The sequence below is a fragment of the Hippichthys cyanospilos genome, chromosome 12, assembly GCF_059441005.1.
Source record: "Hippichthys cyanospilos isolate Australia breed blue-spotted pipefish chromosome 12, RoL_Hcya_1.0, whole genome shotgun sequence".
Taxonomy (NCBI): Eukaryota; Metazoa; Chordata; class Actinopteri; order Syngnathiformes; family Syngnathidae; genus Hippichthys; species Hippichthys cyanospilos.
In genome coordinates, this window is record NC_142380.1 from 18,275,919 (window position 1) to 18,294,814 (window position 18,896).

General features: G+C 38.6%; 1 protein-coding gene across 2 annotated transcripts in view; it reads left to right on the plus strand.

Moving 5' to 3' along the window:
- The window catches only part of LOC148415204 (disks large-associated protein 1-like), a 77,804-nt gene that overhangs the window by 41,968 nt on the left and 16,940 nt on the right, over nt 1-18,896 (plus strand). For both annotated transcript variants that reach the window (XM_088429359.1, XM_088429360.1), the window contains exons 6-10: nt 8,106-8,230; nt 9,323-9,448; nt 9,593-9,751; nt 9,932-10,014; nt 17,285-17,330. In XM_088429359.1, coding sequence (XP_088285485.1) covers nt 8,106-8,230; nt 9,323-9,448; nt 9,593-9,751; nt 9,932-10,014; nt 17,285-17,330 — 539 coding nt within the window. The remainder of the gene's footprint in view (nt 1-8,105; nt 8,231-9,322; nt 9,449-9,592; nt 9,752-9,931; nt 10,015-17,284; nt 17,331-18,896) is intronic.

Below are 18,896 nucleotides of genomic sequence, written 5' to 3' on the forward strand. Positions count from 1 at the left end.
GAGTTGCTCCTTCTCTTTTTGAGATCTGGCCCACAAGTGTGCAATGGTGACCCTTGGAAAATTTGCTTTCTAAAAGGGGGCTTTGACTCCAAAAAGTTTGAGAACCCCTGGTTTGATGTCTAGTCTTGTTATTTATCAGTCACAGTGTCATCCATAATTATTGGAACACCTGCTTAAAATGTTTTCTATAGTTTATGCTGAATTCAGATTTTTGTAATGATAATAATAATAAAAAAACAAAACCAAAATAAAAAAATAGGGAACTCCAACCTTTAATTCAAGTGCATTCATTCAGTGGGAAATACAGCATAAATGAAGAAGTAATTACAATTACTTGTACCACAATAATTAGCCCCAGAGGTTGGTGTTTGTACATGTACAACACCCTTTTGCCAGCAAAGCCGCACTTAAGCTTCTCCTATATTATTTTAGAAGATGAGAGAGGAAAAAAAAATATATTTGACCATTCTACTTTATACAATCTCTGTGAATCATTCCGCTCTTCTTCTCCACAGGTTTTCAATGACATTGAGGTCTGCAGACTGAGTTGACCATGGTAGAAGCTTGAGTCATTGCTCATTTTACCTCTGAAAACTGTTGGGTCCCTGGGACCTACAAAAACTATGGGTCCCAACAGAAATGATTGGAGTCCCAAAAATTGCGCAATAAAAAGGACAAAGTAAGTCTAAAGTTCAAATTGCATTTACAAGACTTAAGAAAAAAAATCGACCAAATTAACCACGTTAAAATAATTTAAAGAAGAATAAACTTACATGTCGCATCCGTCATCTTCTTCATATCGCAACCACTGACCACAGAGGATTTTGGTAAAAAAAAATAAAAAGACAAAAAAAGCAGCCGCTTTTTACTGAGAGTGTTTATTTGTTTAGTTTTCCATGTTTGTTTTGTTCTTGGGTTTCTGAAGCATTTGGTTTTAGCTTCTTTATTTTTTGGCTCCTTGTTAAGATTGTGTATTATTTGACCTTTCACTATTTTTATTTATTTTTCTGCAGTTTACTTTGTTATGTACAGCGCCCCTCTGGTGCCAGGGTATAAAAAAAAAATATTTGCACTAAACCGTGCGCACGGTTAACTAACCCGTACCCACGGTTTAGTATCCGTTTGCTCAGTTTAGTTGTTTGTGTGCACGGTTTACTAATCCGTTTGCTCATAGGAACATGCTACGACAATTAATACTTAAGTAAAGATGGAAGAACTGTGGAAGATTCTGTCACGACTTTGCAGCATAGTGGTGAGAGATGCTGAAAGGTGGACACAAATATACAGACAAGCCGGGAGGTGACTAGGTACTTAAAAAGGAGGATTTGTTTCCATTCAGGGACTGCAAGAGAAACCAACACCAACCCACAACAAAAACATGACAGATTCTGACTTTTGCAATCAATAAATCTCAGTCAAAACGTTGTCTGAGCACAAATCATAGCTCGATCCCTCAAGGACGATGTGGACTAATAGCTACAATGACAAAAAGCAAATTAGTAAAATATTTAAACCGTCATCTTTGCTGAATAGATGCAGGAGTAGCTGAAGTGTACAGAGACCAATTGCAAAATGCATGATGCGTTGGGTGAACAATATCACCATTATGTGTGACTACTAAGTCACTGAATACATCAAAGAGCTCCCCATGACCTTTTGACAACATTTATTTTAGATTTATAAGCTTTTGCTTAAATTTGGAGATGTTTCATTCATATTCATGATTAAAAACCTACAATTTGCAGACAGTTCCTGTTCACTTTCAGCTCCTGCTGCGCGTAGATATGATTGCATAGATTGTTTGAATCGACTAGGATTCTCTACCTGTGTTATAGAGTAGTGTTGTTTCATTGCTGTAGAGCAGTGGTTCTTAACCTTGTTGGAGGCACTGTACCCCACCAGTTTCATATGCTCATTCACCGACCCCTTCTTTAGTATAAAATAAAATGTTTTTTTTTTTTTTTTTTTTTTTACTGGTGCATGAAATGAATTGTGCATTAATATCACCTTGTTCAAATAACAAAACCAACACAGTGCATGGTAGAAAATCTTAACCTGGGTTCGAATCTCAGAGCAGGACGCTTTCAATGACTGTGCCCACTAATTGCAGACTAGAGTGAGGGGTGGACCTCTGCGGCGGAGGCTCCACCAAACCCCTGAGACCGACTGACCGAACCGCTAGGGTTCAATCGAACCCAGGTTAAGAACCACTGCTGTAGAGTCAGTTTACTGCCACTTATAAATGGACTCATGGTAAATAGACTTTCACTTATAAAGCGCCTTTCTACCTTAGGTACTCAACGCGCTTTACACGAACTAGTCATTTACCTACTGATGACGCAGCATCAGGAGCAACTGGGGGTTCAGTGTTTGCTCAAGGACACTTAGACATGGTCTTGATTGTCGGGGGATCGAACCCGTGGCCTTTCGGCTGGAAGACGACCACTCTCCTACTGAGCCATGCCGCCTACATAGAATGGAAGAATATTGTCTGACTGTGGGGGGAAAGTCACACAGTGTATAAAAAGCTGCAAAATGCATGCCAGTGAGATTCAGCGCGTCTTCTTTCACGTCGCTCAGAGTATAAAGTGCTGCAAAGCGCGTGCCGGAGCGTCAAGTATAACCCAAGCTAGACTTTTCCCGCAGGCTTGTTTTCACCGTAGTGAATATCAGTGCAACGGAAATGCAGAAAAAATATATTCGTATTATGCAACTGGTGGATTTTTCCTTGTATGAGGAAGAATGAAAGAGAGAAAGGCTTCAATGCAAGGTTGCAATGCAAGTTTTGTTGAAGAGATTTACTTTAATGTCTGTGTTAAGAAGTGGTCATTATTTACTGATTAAGTGGTTATTTCACTTTTATGTACCTTTATGTTGAAGGAAGTGTATTAAAAATAACAGATGGGCAACATTATTTTGCTGGTCCGACGTTCGTCAAAGCCCTACCCCGTTATTGTCTTTCATTTTTTTCAAGCCAGACGAAATTGTAATTGTTGGTCCGTCAGTCCGTCTGTTTATTTTTTTCCAACCTTCTGCCACCACTAGAGCACTTTGCTCTAAAGGGGCACTTTGTTCCTTTTTTTCCTGGTCCGTCATTCGTCAGGTGCGGGTCTACTTCTGTCTTTAAACAATCAATGTCTTTCCCGCTGCTCCCAGAGTGTAGAGTAGACAATACAAAGAATTTGTCTCAGTCTTGCTGTACAGGCATATATTTGACCTATTCGACTCATTAACATAAATATAACATTGCAAAATTGGAAGTGTATATGCTTCATGCTAAACTAAATGCTGAACTATGAAAATGAATTCAAAACTAATCTTGTAACAAATATATTTCTCCATGACATTCAAAGGGCAGTCCCCCAAGGGACTTTGTGTTTGCTGTTTGGAATTGTCTTTGTCTTCAGTCTTTTACAGATGACCTACATTTCTTGCTCCACCGGGAATTCATTTAGAGATACATGTAGAGCCACATTCACACATTCTTTTGCAGCCTAGTATCACAGTGGAAACGGATCTCTTTATAGATGAATGGGCATTTTATTGCAAGTTTTGCTTCAATGACCAGCGAACTGAAAGTAGCCTGACTGACCTAAAGTAAAAGTGGAATATTGAATATTACTTCAGGACTTTTTGTCATTACGGTGTGTCTTTACTGGTGGATTTGTGTATGCATTTATACGGTGGAATAAAAGAGAAATAACCACTTGATTTGTAAAAGACGGCCACAATTGTGATTTTTTTTTTCTTTGTCAAATGAATTTACACGTAACTGAACCATAATACTATTTACAGGATCACAAAAGGCATACGTATAATCCACAGTTCTAAAAATAAGGCATTAAAAAGAAAAAAAATCAATTAGATTTTCCATACTCATTCAGCCCTAACCTACATACTGCACTTAATTTTGAAATGCCTAGAAATATCACACAAAATCACAGGAAGTGAATACTATATTCTAGTGGCCAGTGGTCCACGAAATAATTTAGGTGTTTTGAAACTGATTTAGTTTATCTATATACTTTAGGGTATTAGTTTATTAGATTTTGCCTTGTTTGGCTTCATCTTGGTTTTTGGTTTCGCCTTTGGCTGCCATTGAGCGTGCATTTTGCGATGGTGAAGGGCAGGCTTCAGTTGAGACCAGTTGCTGTCGGTGCGCACACGTTGTTCATTCTATCTGTGAGATCTGGCCCACGAGTGTTTCGAGTTGTGTTTTTTTCATTGGAATGTTATCATTTATACTAATATGACCCAAATTAGTCAACTGGTGACTAGATAACATGCTAGCTAATATTAGTTTTTATTTTAAGCACGTTATATAGTGTTGCCTTGTATGTTTAGCTTGTTAGCATTTTTGTTTAAGCTAGGCATTTTCTTTTGGTAAATGTTAGCTAATACAAATGTTTTGCGTTGATAAACATACTCATTTGCATCTAAATAACATTTTGTATTGAAAGGATTAACGTTGTATTTCAGTTATATCAAAGATTTATTATCACACAGTGAAATGCTTATTCTGTTCACTTCCCAAGCAGACTACAAATTAAATTAAATATTAAATATCACAAAGAAATTAAAGAAAAGTTCACTCATTTGCTGTTTGCTGTCTGTCTACCTAGATAGGAGCCATTGTACATTGGGTTATTAATCAAAAAATATATATTTTTGTAAGTTTAATTTTATTTTATATTAAATCGTAAAAGTATTCATAACCCTTCAATGAAGCAAATTCAACTAGTGGAATATATTTTTGAAAAGTTGAACATTTTGAAGTTTGTCACTATGTGTTTCCTGTATACAGTTGCTTGCTAATGAGACAATGAAGCCAGCAAAGCTAAAGCGGCATTTTATTCTATAATGCTGTTTTTGACTATATAATTAGCAACAACCTTTTTGTAGGGAAATTGGCTGGTTTGTTGTAAGAAGGTGTGGCAATTTACAATTTTTATTTTCTAAACTGTAGTATAGCTAAAAAGTAAGAAATATACTTCTTGTCAAATTGAATCCGTGGGTGAATAAAAAGGGCACTTATGTTTTCCTTTTTCCTTTTTGTTTTGTTTCCACAAACATTTGCAATGAGGGTCCTTGAAAAATTTGCTTTCTGAAATGGGTCCCTGATTCCAAAAGGTTTGAGAATCCCTGCTATAGGCTATAGCATGATTCAAGTCCATGACTAAAGCAATGACCTTTTTCTTGTGAACCTCTAGAAAACGGTAAATGTCATTGCATACGCCCATGCAAGAGAATATGGATCACATAACAATTCATTCAAACACCTTGATAGGCAAATCCTATTTTCAAAGGCATACATGTAAGATGTAAAATGACATCAGTGAAATCTTAACATTGTGCTGACTCATTTAGAAAAAAAAAAAAAAAAAAAATATATATATATATATATATATATATATATATATATATATATATATATATATATATATATATATATATATATATATATATTGACCTGACCTTGTCTGAAAGTAGCCTAGTCTGCTGATTTTTTTTTTGGTCCTGGGAGAAGGAGATTGATAACAGAAGCATTTAGAAAAAGGCTTCAAAATGTAACAATTTTGGACAAAAAAGCGCTGCCACATTTAACTCTCAAACCTCATATGGCCATCTCTTGGAAAATTGTTTAGTGTCACAGAGCATAAACAGAACAAGGCACCTACACACACACGCTGATACACGCACGCACACATACACCATATATAAAATTTAAATATGGAAAAATACATATACAATTTTCTGCAAGTTTCTCAGGCACACTGATGCACATGGGTTTTTTTTCTCCTTAGACTAGGGGTGTCAAACTCATTTTAGCTTGCAGGCCTTATCTATTCCCAAGTGAGTCAGACCAATAAAATCATGGTATATATAACTTTAAAACAACAACTTAAAATGCATCAGCATTTTGTTTAGTGCTGTCCAAAATAGTATAAGCACACCATCAGTTTTAAGCATAAAACATTAACATTACTAATAATCATAAAACATGTTAAGTTTTTCATTTATTAAAAAACTGCTCATTTTTATACTTTACAAAATCATCACGCGGGCCGAATTAAACCCATTTGTGGGCCAGTTTGACATTACTGGCTTACAGGGTGATTCCACCACATACGCCACACTCCGCTCCACTCCGTTGCACAACTGCAACGATGGACGCATATCAGCACCCACTGCTTGCATCTGCAAGCGCAGCGTCACACATTCCTAACATTCCTTGGGAAGTCAAACTATGCATACACGGTATCATCAACTCGATCGTTTGTGTTAAGTTTGCTTGGAACACTTCATTGCATAATCCTAAATAGGGCTTCTTGGGTTCCCGAAGGCAACTCTACACAGGTGTCATTCACTGTGAAGACGTGAATGCCGTGCTGAAACAGCACGCGGTCAAATCTTCTCACTTTTTTTTTTCTTTCAGTGCCAGTCTAGCACTCTCCCATCCTCCTTTGCGTGCACGTCATTGCGTGCACATTAATTAAAAAAAGGGAACATGTGAATAAATGAAAACACAATACGTACTAGATATATTACACCTGCTTATTTTACAATGAGTGACTACGTACATACACCGTTCGTTTTAACTTTGAAGTGAATTAAATGAATCACAACCCATACAGTAATATATATTTGTACAGTTTAGTGCCAATTAACAGGAGGGAAGTGTTTGCTCCTTTTGTCTCGATGGCAATGGCACAGACGAGCAGAAGCTTGCACTCGCTTTTGGCTTCATCCAATCAATCAGTAAAGGAGAACACACTGTGGAATTGACGTGGAGGCGTGCGCGGCAGACCAGATTTTTCAAGTCTTGCGTAAAGTTGACGGACCACGGCGGAGCAGAGCGTGGCAGATGTGGTGGAATCACTCTCATTCATTAACATGGGTACGTCGTGATACGGCACGGCACAACGGAGGGAAGCGCGCTGATTGTGGTGGCATCGCCCTGTCAGACAAACCTTTAACCTTGATGTTTTCAAACCACAAGTAGAAACATCAAATTTGTATATACATATTAAAAATTGGTATCAAAGTAGTATAGTAAGTGCTACTTATATATAATATACATGTATACAATTAAATAACATCATAAATAAATAAAATATATAAAGGATTTTTTTTATTTTGAGTGACGCTTGTTACGGCCATATTTCCTAGTAAGGGTAGGCTAGGCTAGGCTAACTTAGCTTTCTTCGTATTTCTTGATTATCTCCAGCTTCGTTTCCATATAAATCATCTTCTTACTTCTCTCTTTCACATCACTAGCAATCGTGGATAACCAATTCAACTAAAATCCACTATAAATACGGTTTTCTAACCACTTACAAAAGAACAAAGCTTTACCGTTTCGCCATTTTGAAATGAGTGAGGCCAATCAATAGCAGACCAGCATTGTAGTTACGCATTGCAGTGGAGACAGTTTGACGCCAACATAAAATAGGAGCAATTACCTAAAAACAACTCAAGAGGGAAGCAAAACAACAAACACAACCAACCCAACAGGTCCTGACAGTTGTTGATGTTAATCGTAAAGCGGGCTAAATGCCTTAAAGAGGGGATGAAAAACTCAGTGTTTCAAGTCGTAATGTGAAAAAAAACGTAAGCCAGGGACGCCGTAACCCGGGGGTACACTGTACTATTTACATGTTTCACCACACACATGAGGATCTGTGCCATTGAACATAATAGCAAATATATTTCAAGAATATGCATGTTCATATTTTTATGTAATAGTATGCAAACCGGTTTTGAGTACGATCTGTAGGTTATTTGTCTATCAAAATGTAAACCCTAAACCTAAAGAAATTCAGCTGTTTCGTTTTGAATGATTGGTGAATGTAATTCAATGAAACTCAGGAGTAACAGGCTTTATACAGTATGTCCTGGTCCAAATATATGCATATTGTCATCATGAATGTGTGGTCTCCATTCAGTGTCCATCCTTGATGGAGAGTTTGAATATTGTTGATTTTAAAGATGACTTGGCTCTGGATCAAATGGCATCTGTAATGTGTTCGTAAATGATGCAATTTAATTTTTTTCCATGCACTGTTTTCATCTTGTCCCTTTTTGTCTCTTCATTCAAAATGTAGTTTCATCTTGTATCACAACGTATAAGAAAACTCCTCCACCCGTGCCACCGCGAACCTCCACCTGCTCGACATCCTCCAAACCCTACATCTCCATCACAGCGCAGAGCAGTACAGAGTCAGCACAGGTAAGCAGCTTCATTTTCAGTCTGCTATATTTATCGTCGTAAAATCCATGTGGACTTGAGTTCACTGCACAGCAGGGACCTTTCTCAAAGAATTTGAGTTATGAGGTTTACCTTGTCTGGGCAAATGTTAAGGATACCACTTTATTAGATACTGAATAGACACAATAGGTATATTTGAAAGGGCATCTTTGTCCAACATTTCTCATTTTTTCATCAAATATTTTAACTTTCATCAGTTTTACAATAATAAAACCGGGAAATACTTTGTCATTACCTAAATGACAAAAAGTGATGTGAAAGTTGAGTTCATCAACAGTAAAATAATCTTTCTTAACTGACCGCATATTTTCATCTTGGTGGTGGAAACAGAAGATTCGTGGAAAATTACTGGCATTAACTAATCTTCCCACAAATGTCGGTCAAAATATTGATCGTGGGACAATTCATCTATTCGTGTTATATAACCGGGATGTCAAACAAATTTTTATAATAGGTCACATTGTAGTTTAGTTTCTGTCAGAGGGCCGGAATGACTGTAAAGTCAAATACATTTTCAAGTTTGTCACACAGTCAGGTAGTTTTGAAAGAGGTCAGTAAAAACTGTTCAAAAGAGATATTGGCAGGAAAAAAAAAACTTTTAAAAGTTGAAGCCAACTTTCGAGTTTGAGATTTTTGCCAGAAACCTGAAACCAAATCAGCATTTCACAGGCCACATAAAATAATGTGGCGGGCCAGATCTGGCCCGCGGGCATTGAGTTTAACACTCGTGTTCTATAAGCTAATTCTGTTCAGGGTCACAGAAAGCCTATCTCAGTTATTCCATACCTTATTAAAATTTTGATCTTTTTGAATGCATATAGGGATAATGAAATAACCTGACTAATTAGCGAAAGCTTTATTGATGAACAGTTCTGTAACAATTTTTACGTGGGTGTCTTTGACTGGGTTGAATTTATAATGACTAGTCCAGACAATTAAACATTGAGTTTACGAGTGTTACTGTCAACTCATTGAAACAGTAGATGGGGTGTCATTTTTGAAAGTGTTCATGGGATGCTTGGGGGAAAAAACATGTTTTTGAACACCAACCAGGATGCTTACATGGAAGAGGAGGGACCAAGAGGTGATATGACAATCCAGTCCGGGCTCAGTAATTCAACTGAAAGCATTGACAGTATGAAGGCTTTAACTGCTGCTATCGAGGCTGCTAATGCACAGGTGGGTTGCCTTCACCATGCATTATGGTTACGTTGCCTTTCTTGTTGCACAGTATACACATTTACAAAGGTTTTATTTGTTTTGTAAGTGTTCTATTGTTAAAAACAGCAACGAACTTTGAATGTTTTTCTTCTTCTTCTGCAGATACATGGACCAGCCAGTCAGCATGTCAGTAACAGCACTGTGACAATCAATACCCCTGCACCTCCAATGCTGAGCAGAGGTCTGATTGTAGAAGACCGCCATGATGAATACAGGAAAGAGGCACTAAGGAAGAGCAAATGTCTCTCCATAGGTATCCAGGTATTGAGGACACTCAGTAGAAACCTTATGTGGACTTGATTTATGAAGCATATATTTTTTGAGAAAATAATTTCACTTAACAATCAGTGACTAAGGAATTACAATGGGTACCCAGTAGTTTGTGTAAAATATACTTCTTCAATCTTAAGCTTTTTGGGTGGCATTTGGGGTACCATGCAGGTGGATGGACCAGAGGAAATTCTGGACCCTGAGGACTCCTCAAAATTCACCTCTGTTGGGGTACAAGTGGAGGATGACAGACGGTGACTACTAGTTTCTTTATTCTATCATTATATGTTGCACATTTGTAACATTTTGGGGGGAAATTTGCTGGGTGATTGGCGTTACACTGGTGAGACATCTCCTTTCTCATTAGCCAAAGTGGCTTCTAACTAGTTTCGCTGATTTAAGATTCAAAACTTCTGTTTTCAATCATTGTGCATTGTGAAAATACCCCCTCCCCCCAAACTTTTGAACTTGTTGCCACATTTCAGGCTTCAAACAAAAAAATATGGTATTTCACTTTTTTGTCAACAATCAACAAGTGGGACACAATTGTGAAGTCGAACAAAATTCATTTGATATTTTAAACTTTAACGCATGAAAAACTGAAAAGGGAGCGTGACATATTATCTAGCCCTCTGGCGTTAATACTGTGTAGGGCCACCTTTTGCTGCAATTACAGCTGCAGGTCGCTTGGGGTGTGTCTCTATCGGTTTTGAAAATTGAGAATTCAAAATTCTTGCCCATTTTTCCTTGCAAAACGGCTCAAGCTCAGTGAGGTTGAATGAAGAGCATTTATGAACAGCAGTCTTCAACTCTTTCCACAGATTTGATTGGATTCAGGTCTTGACTTTGACTTCGCCATTCTCACACCTGGATACATTTATTTATGAACCATTATATTGTAGATTTGAGTTCATCTTTTGCATCATTGTTCTGTTGCAGACTCCCAACAGGTTTTTTCCTACTTTTTATAGCTCCATCCATCTTTCCATCAAGTTTAGCCATCTTTACTCTCCCTGCTGATAAAAGGCAAGCCCAAACCACCACCATATTTGACAATGGGGATGGTGTATTAAGGGTGATGAGCTGTGTTGCTTTCACTCCGAACATATCATTTGGCATTGTAGGAAAAAAGTTTGATTTTTGTTTCATCTGGCCTGAGCACCTTCTTCAACATGTTTGGTGTGTCTCCCAGGTGGCTTGTGGCAAACTTTAAACCTTGTGCGCCTCTATTGCAAACTATACTCAAGGCATTTTTTTCCAAATTTTGTAACTGCTTTAAAGGCATAATAACTTACTTATTTATGAATATTTTTTTTTACTATCAGCCACTCAAATTCTTCAGTAGCATCAGTTATACCCATACATATGTAGGTGTATTTATTTATTTATGTATTTATTTATTTTTTATCCCCTGCCTCTCCTGGGCAATATAAGGGCAAAAAGGTGAATTTGAAAAAAAATTAAAGGGTTAGGCTTAGGTTTGTATCATAAATATATATAGATATATTTCTCTACTTGAATATTCCATACAACATATTAGAGCTTTGAATCAGAAAAGAACTCATAACAATATATGTTTTAATGCATGGACATTTTGGGGGTAGTTGCAGTTATAGTGATTTTTTTTCAAAAATTTGTAACTGCTTTTAAAGCCTTAATAAATAAGTTATTTATTTATTTTTTTTCTGTGAAGGACTCATTGTTCGGTAGCATCAGTCCTATCAATACATTCATCCATCCATTTTCTAGAACCGCTTATCTCCACAGGGATCGCAGGCTTGCAGGCACCTATGGCTTGCTGGCTTTGGGCAGTAGTCGGGAGACCACCTGAACTGGTTGCCAGCCAATCGGAGTGCCAGCCAATCGCAGGGTACACAGATCACACCTAAGGACAAATTAGTATGTCCAATTCACCTGCCATGCATGTTTGTTTTTTTTTGGGAGTGTGAGAGGAAGCCTGAGAGAGCCTGCGCGGGCTCGGGGAGAACATGCAAACTCCACCCAGGAAGGCCAGAGCCAGGTGAATTTGAACCTTTGAATTGTGAGGTGGACGTGCTATTCACTGCGCCACCGAGCCGCCCTCTATCCATACATTTGTAGGTGTAATTTTTTTTATTTTTTTTTAATCGCTTGCTCCCCCCAGGACAATATAATATAAAAAGGGCAAAAAGGTAAATTTGAAAAAAGTCACAGAATTTGCATCAGAAACATATATTTCTATACTTGAATATTGCATATTACACATTAGAGTTTTGAATAAGAAAAGAACTCATAACATTTTTTCAATCGCACTTAAAATGAAAAACAATACATATTACACGTTTTCCAAATTTAAAGTTTTGTAAATATCTCATTTATGAATTTATGAACTCAAAATGATCAGTGGCATCAAATCTATTCATACATACGTAGTTTTTTGTTTTTTTTTATAATTTGCCTAAGTCAAGCTCTGGGCTGCTCTCCTCGCAGTCGAGGAGCACTCACGGCAGATGCAGCACGCGGAGGCTCGGCCTCCATTCCTCAGAGCTTTGCTCCACACCCCGCCGACATAATGCAAACAGTCCAACTGACCCCACCCCCCCTACCCCTGGAACGTTTGGTTCATCAGGCCCGTGGGTCCACCTCGAGCCCTGGGATGAGCTCGCTCACTCAAACTCCAGGCGGTCACTCACGCACACATGACAGACACAGCTCGCAAAGGCTCATCCTCCATCCCCGGAGCTCTTCTCCACCACCCCACCGATCGATAAGTGCACATAACTGGCCATCGGAAGGCGTGTTTGGTCATCTCCTTCAGGACCTTCAGGATAACCAAGTCACTGTAGCCACAGCACAAGCTAGAACATTAGCAGAGGCTGCACGTGCACATGCGACATTTGCAGAAAAGGAAATCGCCATGAAAGTTGACAAAGCTAAACTGGAAGCTAGATTGAACGCCTTGCATCTAGAACAAGAAGCTGCAGCAGCTATTGGCCAAGAAGAAATATTGGAAGCCACAGCAGAGTTGGAGAACCAATATGCTCAAAGCAGGAAAAGCCACTCGGTATCGCATGAATGTACCAGCGAATACGTGAGAGACCAAACCTCACGTCCGGACCACAAGTATCCCATACACCCTCACCCTCTAATCCGAACCAAGGTTTGAAAAGAAGCACCATCATCCTAAACAAAATTGGCATCGACAGCCACGACACGACAGCCAACATTACACCAGACCCAACAGACCATTTCACAAGATGAACTTTAGTGAACTAGAGTGGATAGGACTCATGAAACAAAGTTTAATGCTCCGCATTAGAATAGAGACTTGCCAGCATGTCATCCCGAGGCCTCAGGTATGATAGAAATACCAAAATACTTGGCACGCAAAGAACTCGTTAGCACCGGTGTCTCACTTTAACTTATCAACCAGAAAACTACAGAGCATGGAGGTCATCTTTTCTCAATACAATAAGAGATTTAGATCTTACTGCAAGTGAAGGGTTGGATTTACTATCAAAAATAGCTTGGCAAAGAATCTTCAGAATATGCGATACGCATCAGAGCAGTCTATATTGGAAATTCAGAAGCAGCCTTACAAATGACGTGGAAACGACTTGCTGAATGTTACAGCACACTTGAAGTAATTGAAAATGCCCTATTTAATAAGATGGACAGCTTCCCTCAGATTTTGAACAAAAATATCTTAAAACTAAGAGAGCTTGGAGATCTCTTGATGGAGCTACTGTCAGCGAAAGACGACGGTTGTCTACCCGGTTCGAACTATCTGGATACAGCACACGGTGTCAATCCCATTGTGGAAATGTTGCCATACATCCTGCAGAAAAAATGGCTGACCCAAGGTTCAAGATATAAAGAACACTACTACGTGTCCTTCCCACCACACATTTTTCACACAGTTTGTCTGCCACCAAGCAAAGATCAGGAATGATCCTAGTTTTGCTTTTTCTGGTTCCTTCTCGCAGTGGAACAAGAAACCAATTCACAAGCGCACCAACTTAAGAGATCCAGTGTCAGTTCGTAAGGCAAATGTCTCTAATGAGTTTTCTGATCATGAAGCTGAACCCAACAATGACCCCGCTAAACATTGTGCTATTCATAATAAGCCTCACCCTTTAAAAAAGTGTCATGGTTTCATATTAAAGCCCATAGAGGAACGCAAAGCATACCTTAGAGAGCAAGGAATCTGCTTCAGGTGCTGTTCGTCATCCCCTCACATCACCCGTGACTGCAACGCCGCAGTAAAATGTGAGGAGTGTGATAGCTGCAAACATCTCGCCGCCCTGCATCCTAGACCACACCCAAGGAATCCCATCTCCTTTACGCCATCATCAAAGCACAGCGATGAGAACGAAACAGACTATGCCGGAGCCATCGGTAAATTCTTTACGCACTGAAGTCTGCAGCAATGACCTTGCAGAAAAATCCTGCTCCAAAATGTTTGGACAAGGTGTACCCGAGGAAAAGACCAGAGTGTGGTGTGACCGTGTATGCCATGCTCGACGATCAGAGCAACAGATCATTGGTTAGATCAGAACTTTTTGATCTTTTCAATATTGAAGTGACCACATCAAAATACTGTGCCGACATAAAGGAGAGCTCTGGCAGAAGAGCAGCTAGTCTACAATTTGAGGCATAGAATGGGGGAGTAAGCATCCCACTTCCCGAGCTGATAGAATTTGACAACCCAGACAATTTCGAAGAAATCCTGAAGTTGCTCACTGTTTTCCTCACCTAGGACGACTTTTCAACGAAATTCCACCCCTTAAGCAGCAAGCTCAAATTCTTCTCCTCCTCGGTAGGAGGAGGACGCAACATCAATGGACATGAACTCATGGACATGCGCACCTTTTGCGCAAAAGCTGGATCTTGGTTGGGTTTTGGTTGGCGGCATGGGTTGGGAAATGTCCACAAGCCCACCGTCCACACGTTTAAGACCAATATGTTTGAGAATGCTGGACCCTCTTTGTTCTCTCCTTGCAAAAGTCATGTCCAGCTGAAAGAAGCAGTCAGCCATAATCCGCAGATTCGGTTCAACAACAGCCAAAAAGAAAAACAACAACAAGTTTGCCCTTTCTATAGAAGCTTTAAGATCTCCTGGAGGACCTTTACCTAGCCATGGGCAACAGGTGTCAAACCATGTCTCTTCCTTAAAGCGCTCACTCGACCCTAAGCCAAAAATGAAAGAACAGTTTACCATCTTCATGCAGAATCTGTTCGACTAACCACGCAGAGCCTGTACCCTCACTGCCAAAGAGAAAAGAGCATTGGTACCTGCATCTACCATCCAAGAAGTCCTGTGTACATTGACGGCGGAGGTCACAGCAATTACCGACCGATGCAGATGCACCACAGATACTCAACCCTGCAATGCCACTCACACAGAAAGGCAGCATCCCACCTCCACCTAGAGCATTCACAGAGAAGGATTGCTATAAAGAGCAATAGAGGCAGGTACAGAGCCTCGCAGACCAGTTTATAAAGCGAAGGAAGAGAGAGTGCCTTACAACCACGTCAAACCAGGAACAAGTGGCAAGAACTATGTCCCAACATTACAATCGGCGACATTGTTCAGCTGAAGGACAACGCCACAGCAAGAAACGACTGGCCATTGGCCATGATAACGAAGTTCTTCCCCTGTTTCGATGGACTAGTTTGCAAGGTGGAGCCCAGCCAAGAGGCCCACTCTTGGCTGAATCTCTGATCAGACTTTTCTTTGTCCAAGATGAAAGTTTAGAGGGACCGCCGTTTTTTGGTAGATTTGTTGTGGTCTGATATCCTTTCTATTTAAATATGATTTTTGCAGATGTTAAAAGCTTGGGAAACCTTTTTATATCCAAATCTTGTTTTAAACTTCTAAACAACAGTATCTTGCACCTGCCTGGTGTGTTCCTTGGTCTTTCTGATGCTCTCTGTGCTTTAAACAGAACCCAGAAAGGCTGAGACTTTCAGAAAGCAGGTGCATTTATAAGGAGGCTTGATTTACACACAGGTGGAGTCTATTTATCATCAGTCATTCAGGACGACATTGGATCATTCAGAGATCCTCATTTCACTGAACTTCTTGAGTGAGTTTCCTGCACTGAAAGTAAGGGCTGAATAATATTGCACGCCACACTGTTAAGTATTTTATTTGCTAAGCAAGTTTAAAATATCTTATAAATTTCATTCCACTTCAGAATCATGTCCTACTTGTTGATTTTGAACAAAAAAGTTGAAATTTTATACTGTATCTTTATGTTTGAAGCCTCAAATGTGGCAAAAGGTTGAACAGTTCAAGGTGGCCAAATACTTTCACAAGGTACTGGCAAGCGCAGGACGAGAATGCATACCAAGGAAACGTCAATTGGCTATATTATAAAGATGTCCACTATAAATGACACAAATGAATAGTCTGGGTCTTGGGAAGATATACAGTACATATTAGAGCTGTATGTTGGTTAAACCGTTAACGTTAACAAGTTTAACAAAAATGTGTTGAAGGGCCTATATCATATTTCAAACGTTTCACAGTTTGTAGGTTTGAATGCGGTTGTACATTAACATTGGCACAATGACAATTAAATTTCCCACGACAAATGATTGGGTCTCTCACCAGGGCTGGGCAATAATATGTCAATACATTGTATTGCAATATGAAGTGACACAATATGTGTATTGCAATTCCAATATATTGTGTATTAATTTTGAGACACCTTATTTTTAGAATTTCGTTAGTGTCGTTACAAAGCATTCGATAAATAAATTATAACAATTCATTTCTTCTTGCTATCCGTCATTTGTTTTGTCTTCTTTTTTTCTTTTGGTTAAAAAAAATCCAACTTCCATGGATTAGGTTACAGCCCTGGGATTTTTTTTGTCCCATCTTTATTTTATAGTATTAATAATAATTATAATATAAATGTGCCAGAAGTGAAACGGCTAAAATGCATAGTAATCGGTATAATCTATAGTAAACATATATATATAGCACATATTATCAATATAATTCTGTACTAGACGGTTAATTGACAATTGTTGACAGTTGGCCCAGCACTGGCTTTTTGGGTATAGAAAAGCTGCTAAATGCCACTAGAATCTGTACATAGGTCTGTACTGAACCGCTGAGATGCCAATTCATGTTATTGCTACCATTCTTATACCCACTGTGATTTTTTTTTTTTTTAAACTGTGGGATGCATTGTCCCAACGAGAGTGAAAGTGTTAAGATATTTAAAAAAAAAAAAAAAAAACACCCATTAAAGAGACGGTCTTTTGAACAGTTCGTGAATGAATGGTGCCCTTTTAAGTAGCCAAAAGCCCCATCACTAGTTTAGCGCCTTTGAGCCAATTGTGCAAAAAGTACTGAAACTTCTAACAGTTTGGCATGTGCATTCTGAAATTCATTTCACCTGTAAATGTCATAGTGCATTTTAGGTTCATTTTAAGGTTGCACTTGAAATCCAGATATCCCCATTTTCATGAGTCACTGGTCGTGACTTTCACTTTTATTGTTTGACTGCTTTGCATTTGTCCGCCGATTAGGTATCGTCGCTTCCAACGCTCCAACAGCGTGACTGCAGCTGTGCAAGTAAGATACACCTAAAACTTTCATATTTGCCATTGTTTGGTTTATTGGGTTATTCTTAAATCGAGCTTGAGTTTCACACGCTTAATCTCTTTGAGACATAGCCTGTCATCATTTTTTTTCAGGTTCCTGATGTTTTTATTTTCAAATTTAGATGCTCTCCACTTTAATGGTTCCAACCAGATGTCTGTGAAAAGTGGAGTCGAGTAACTTTTTTTCAACTCACAGACGTCCTCTACCATCCTTGATACTCTTTAACTTTGGACCCGTACAAATTGTTTGAAATGGAGGTTATTTACTGATCATCTTACTTGGGATATTATTCCGAGCTTTCTTTACCCAAGGGACAACTTTTGTGAGATCAGAGCATGGAAGGTTGCCCTTCGCTGTTTCTTTTCCCACCTGCTTACATCCATGCCTGCTTCTTCTTTAAGCACACGCCTAATGGCTGAAGGAGACAAATCAAGCAGTCTTTTCCTTTTCAAAATTCGTCAAAGCCCGCTGAAAACATTATCCACGCAGCCTCGTTGACAACAGAGGCAATTAAGTGACTCTTAATGAAAGTGCATTTTTTGTGATGCTCTGTGCAAACCCTCTACAGTAAAACAAATGCATTCAATATCAAATTTGAGGTCTATATAATCAATTTAAGCCTTGTAAATGACATATTATTTCACATTCAAATTACCATTACCGTTTTCCGCACTATAAAGCTTTCTCAAAAGTCTTATAATCCAGTTCATCATATATATGGATCATATCAAATGATACATATAACGGTACTGTTATCACAACCACAACATGTTGGATACAAGTGCGTGAACGCTGGTCAACAGCAAGCCAAATGTGACGTCTCACAAGCCATGAAATTGAGCTTCTTGTTTTAACTTTATCTAAATTTAGTGGCATGAGCTTCATGAACAAAATAACCATTAGCCATTACTAAACAAACAATGTGCCATAAATAATCCGTGCTAAGGCATGTGCATTGATGCCAACATTAGCTATTGCAATGCTCAACATGCATGGTCGATTTTTTCATATGACTGTTGTCAGGACTATGATGCATGTAAAAGATGTTCAAAGCTAGCAAGTGTCAACAGCATGTGGCAACAACGATGTCCAAATCACATAAAAACACAGACTTACAGTAATTGCTTTTGAAAGACTCCTGAATAAGGGAGTTATATGAATGAGCATGGCTTTCATGCTATCCTTAGCACACACTGACTTCCTGACTGCACCTCCTAAACAAAGCTGACAATGGATGCTGACTGCATAAACTAATGGTGTATGTTTGTAAACTCAACAACGCCATTCCGTTTATAAATCAACAAAACAATACTGTATATACTAAGGTTTTTGGTTACATTTCAATTAAAATATTTAAGTTTAATATTTCATTATAATTCTTTAAAACTCTTGATTCGTTATGGTATTTATCTAAACAGTCTAATGTAATCAATAGTTTTTTTTCCACCGCATTCTCCAGACAGTACTAAAATAAAAAAGCTGTTTATTCATTTTGGTTGTTGTGAGAACACTTATATTGATAACGTTTATATTCTA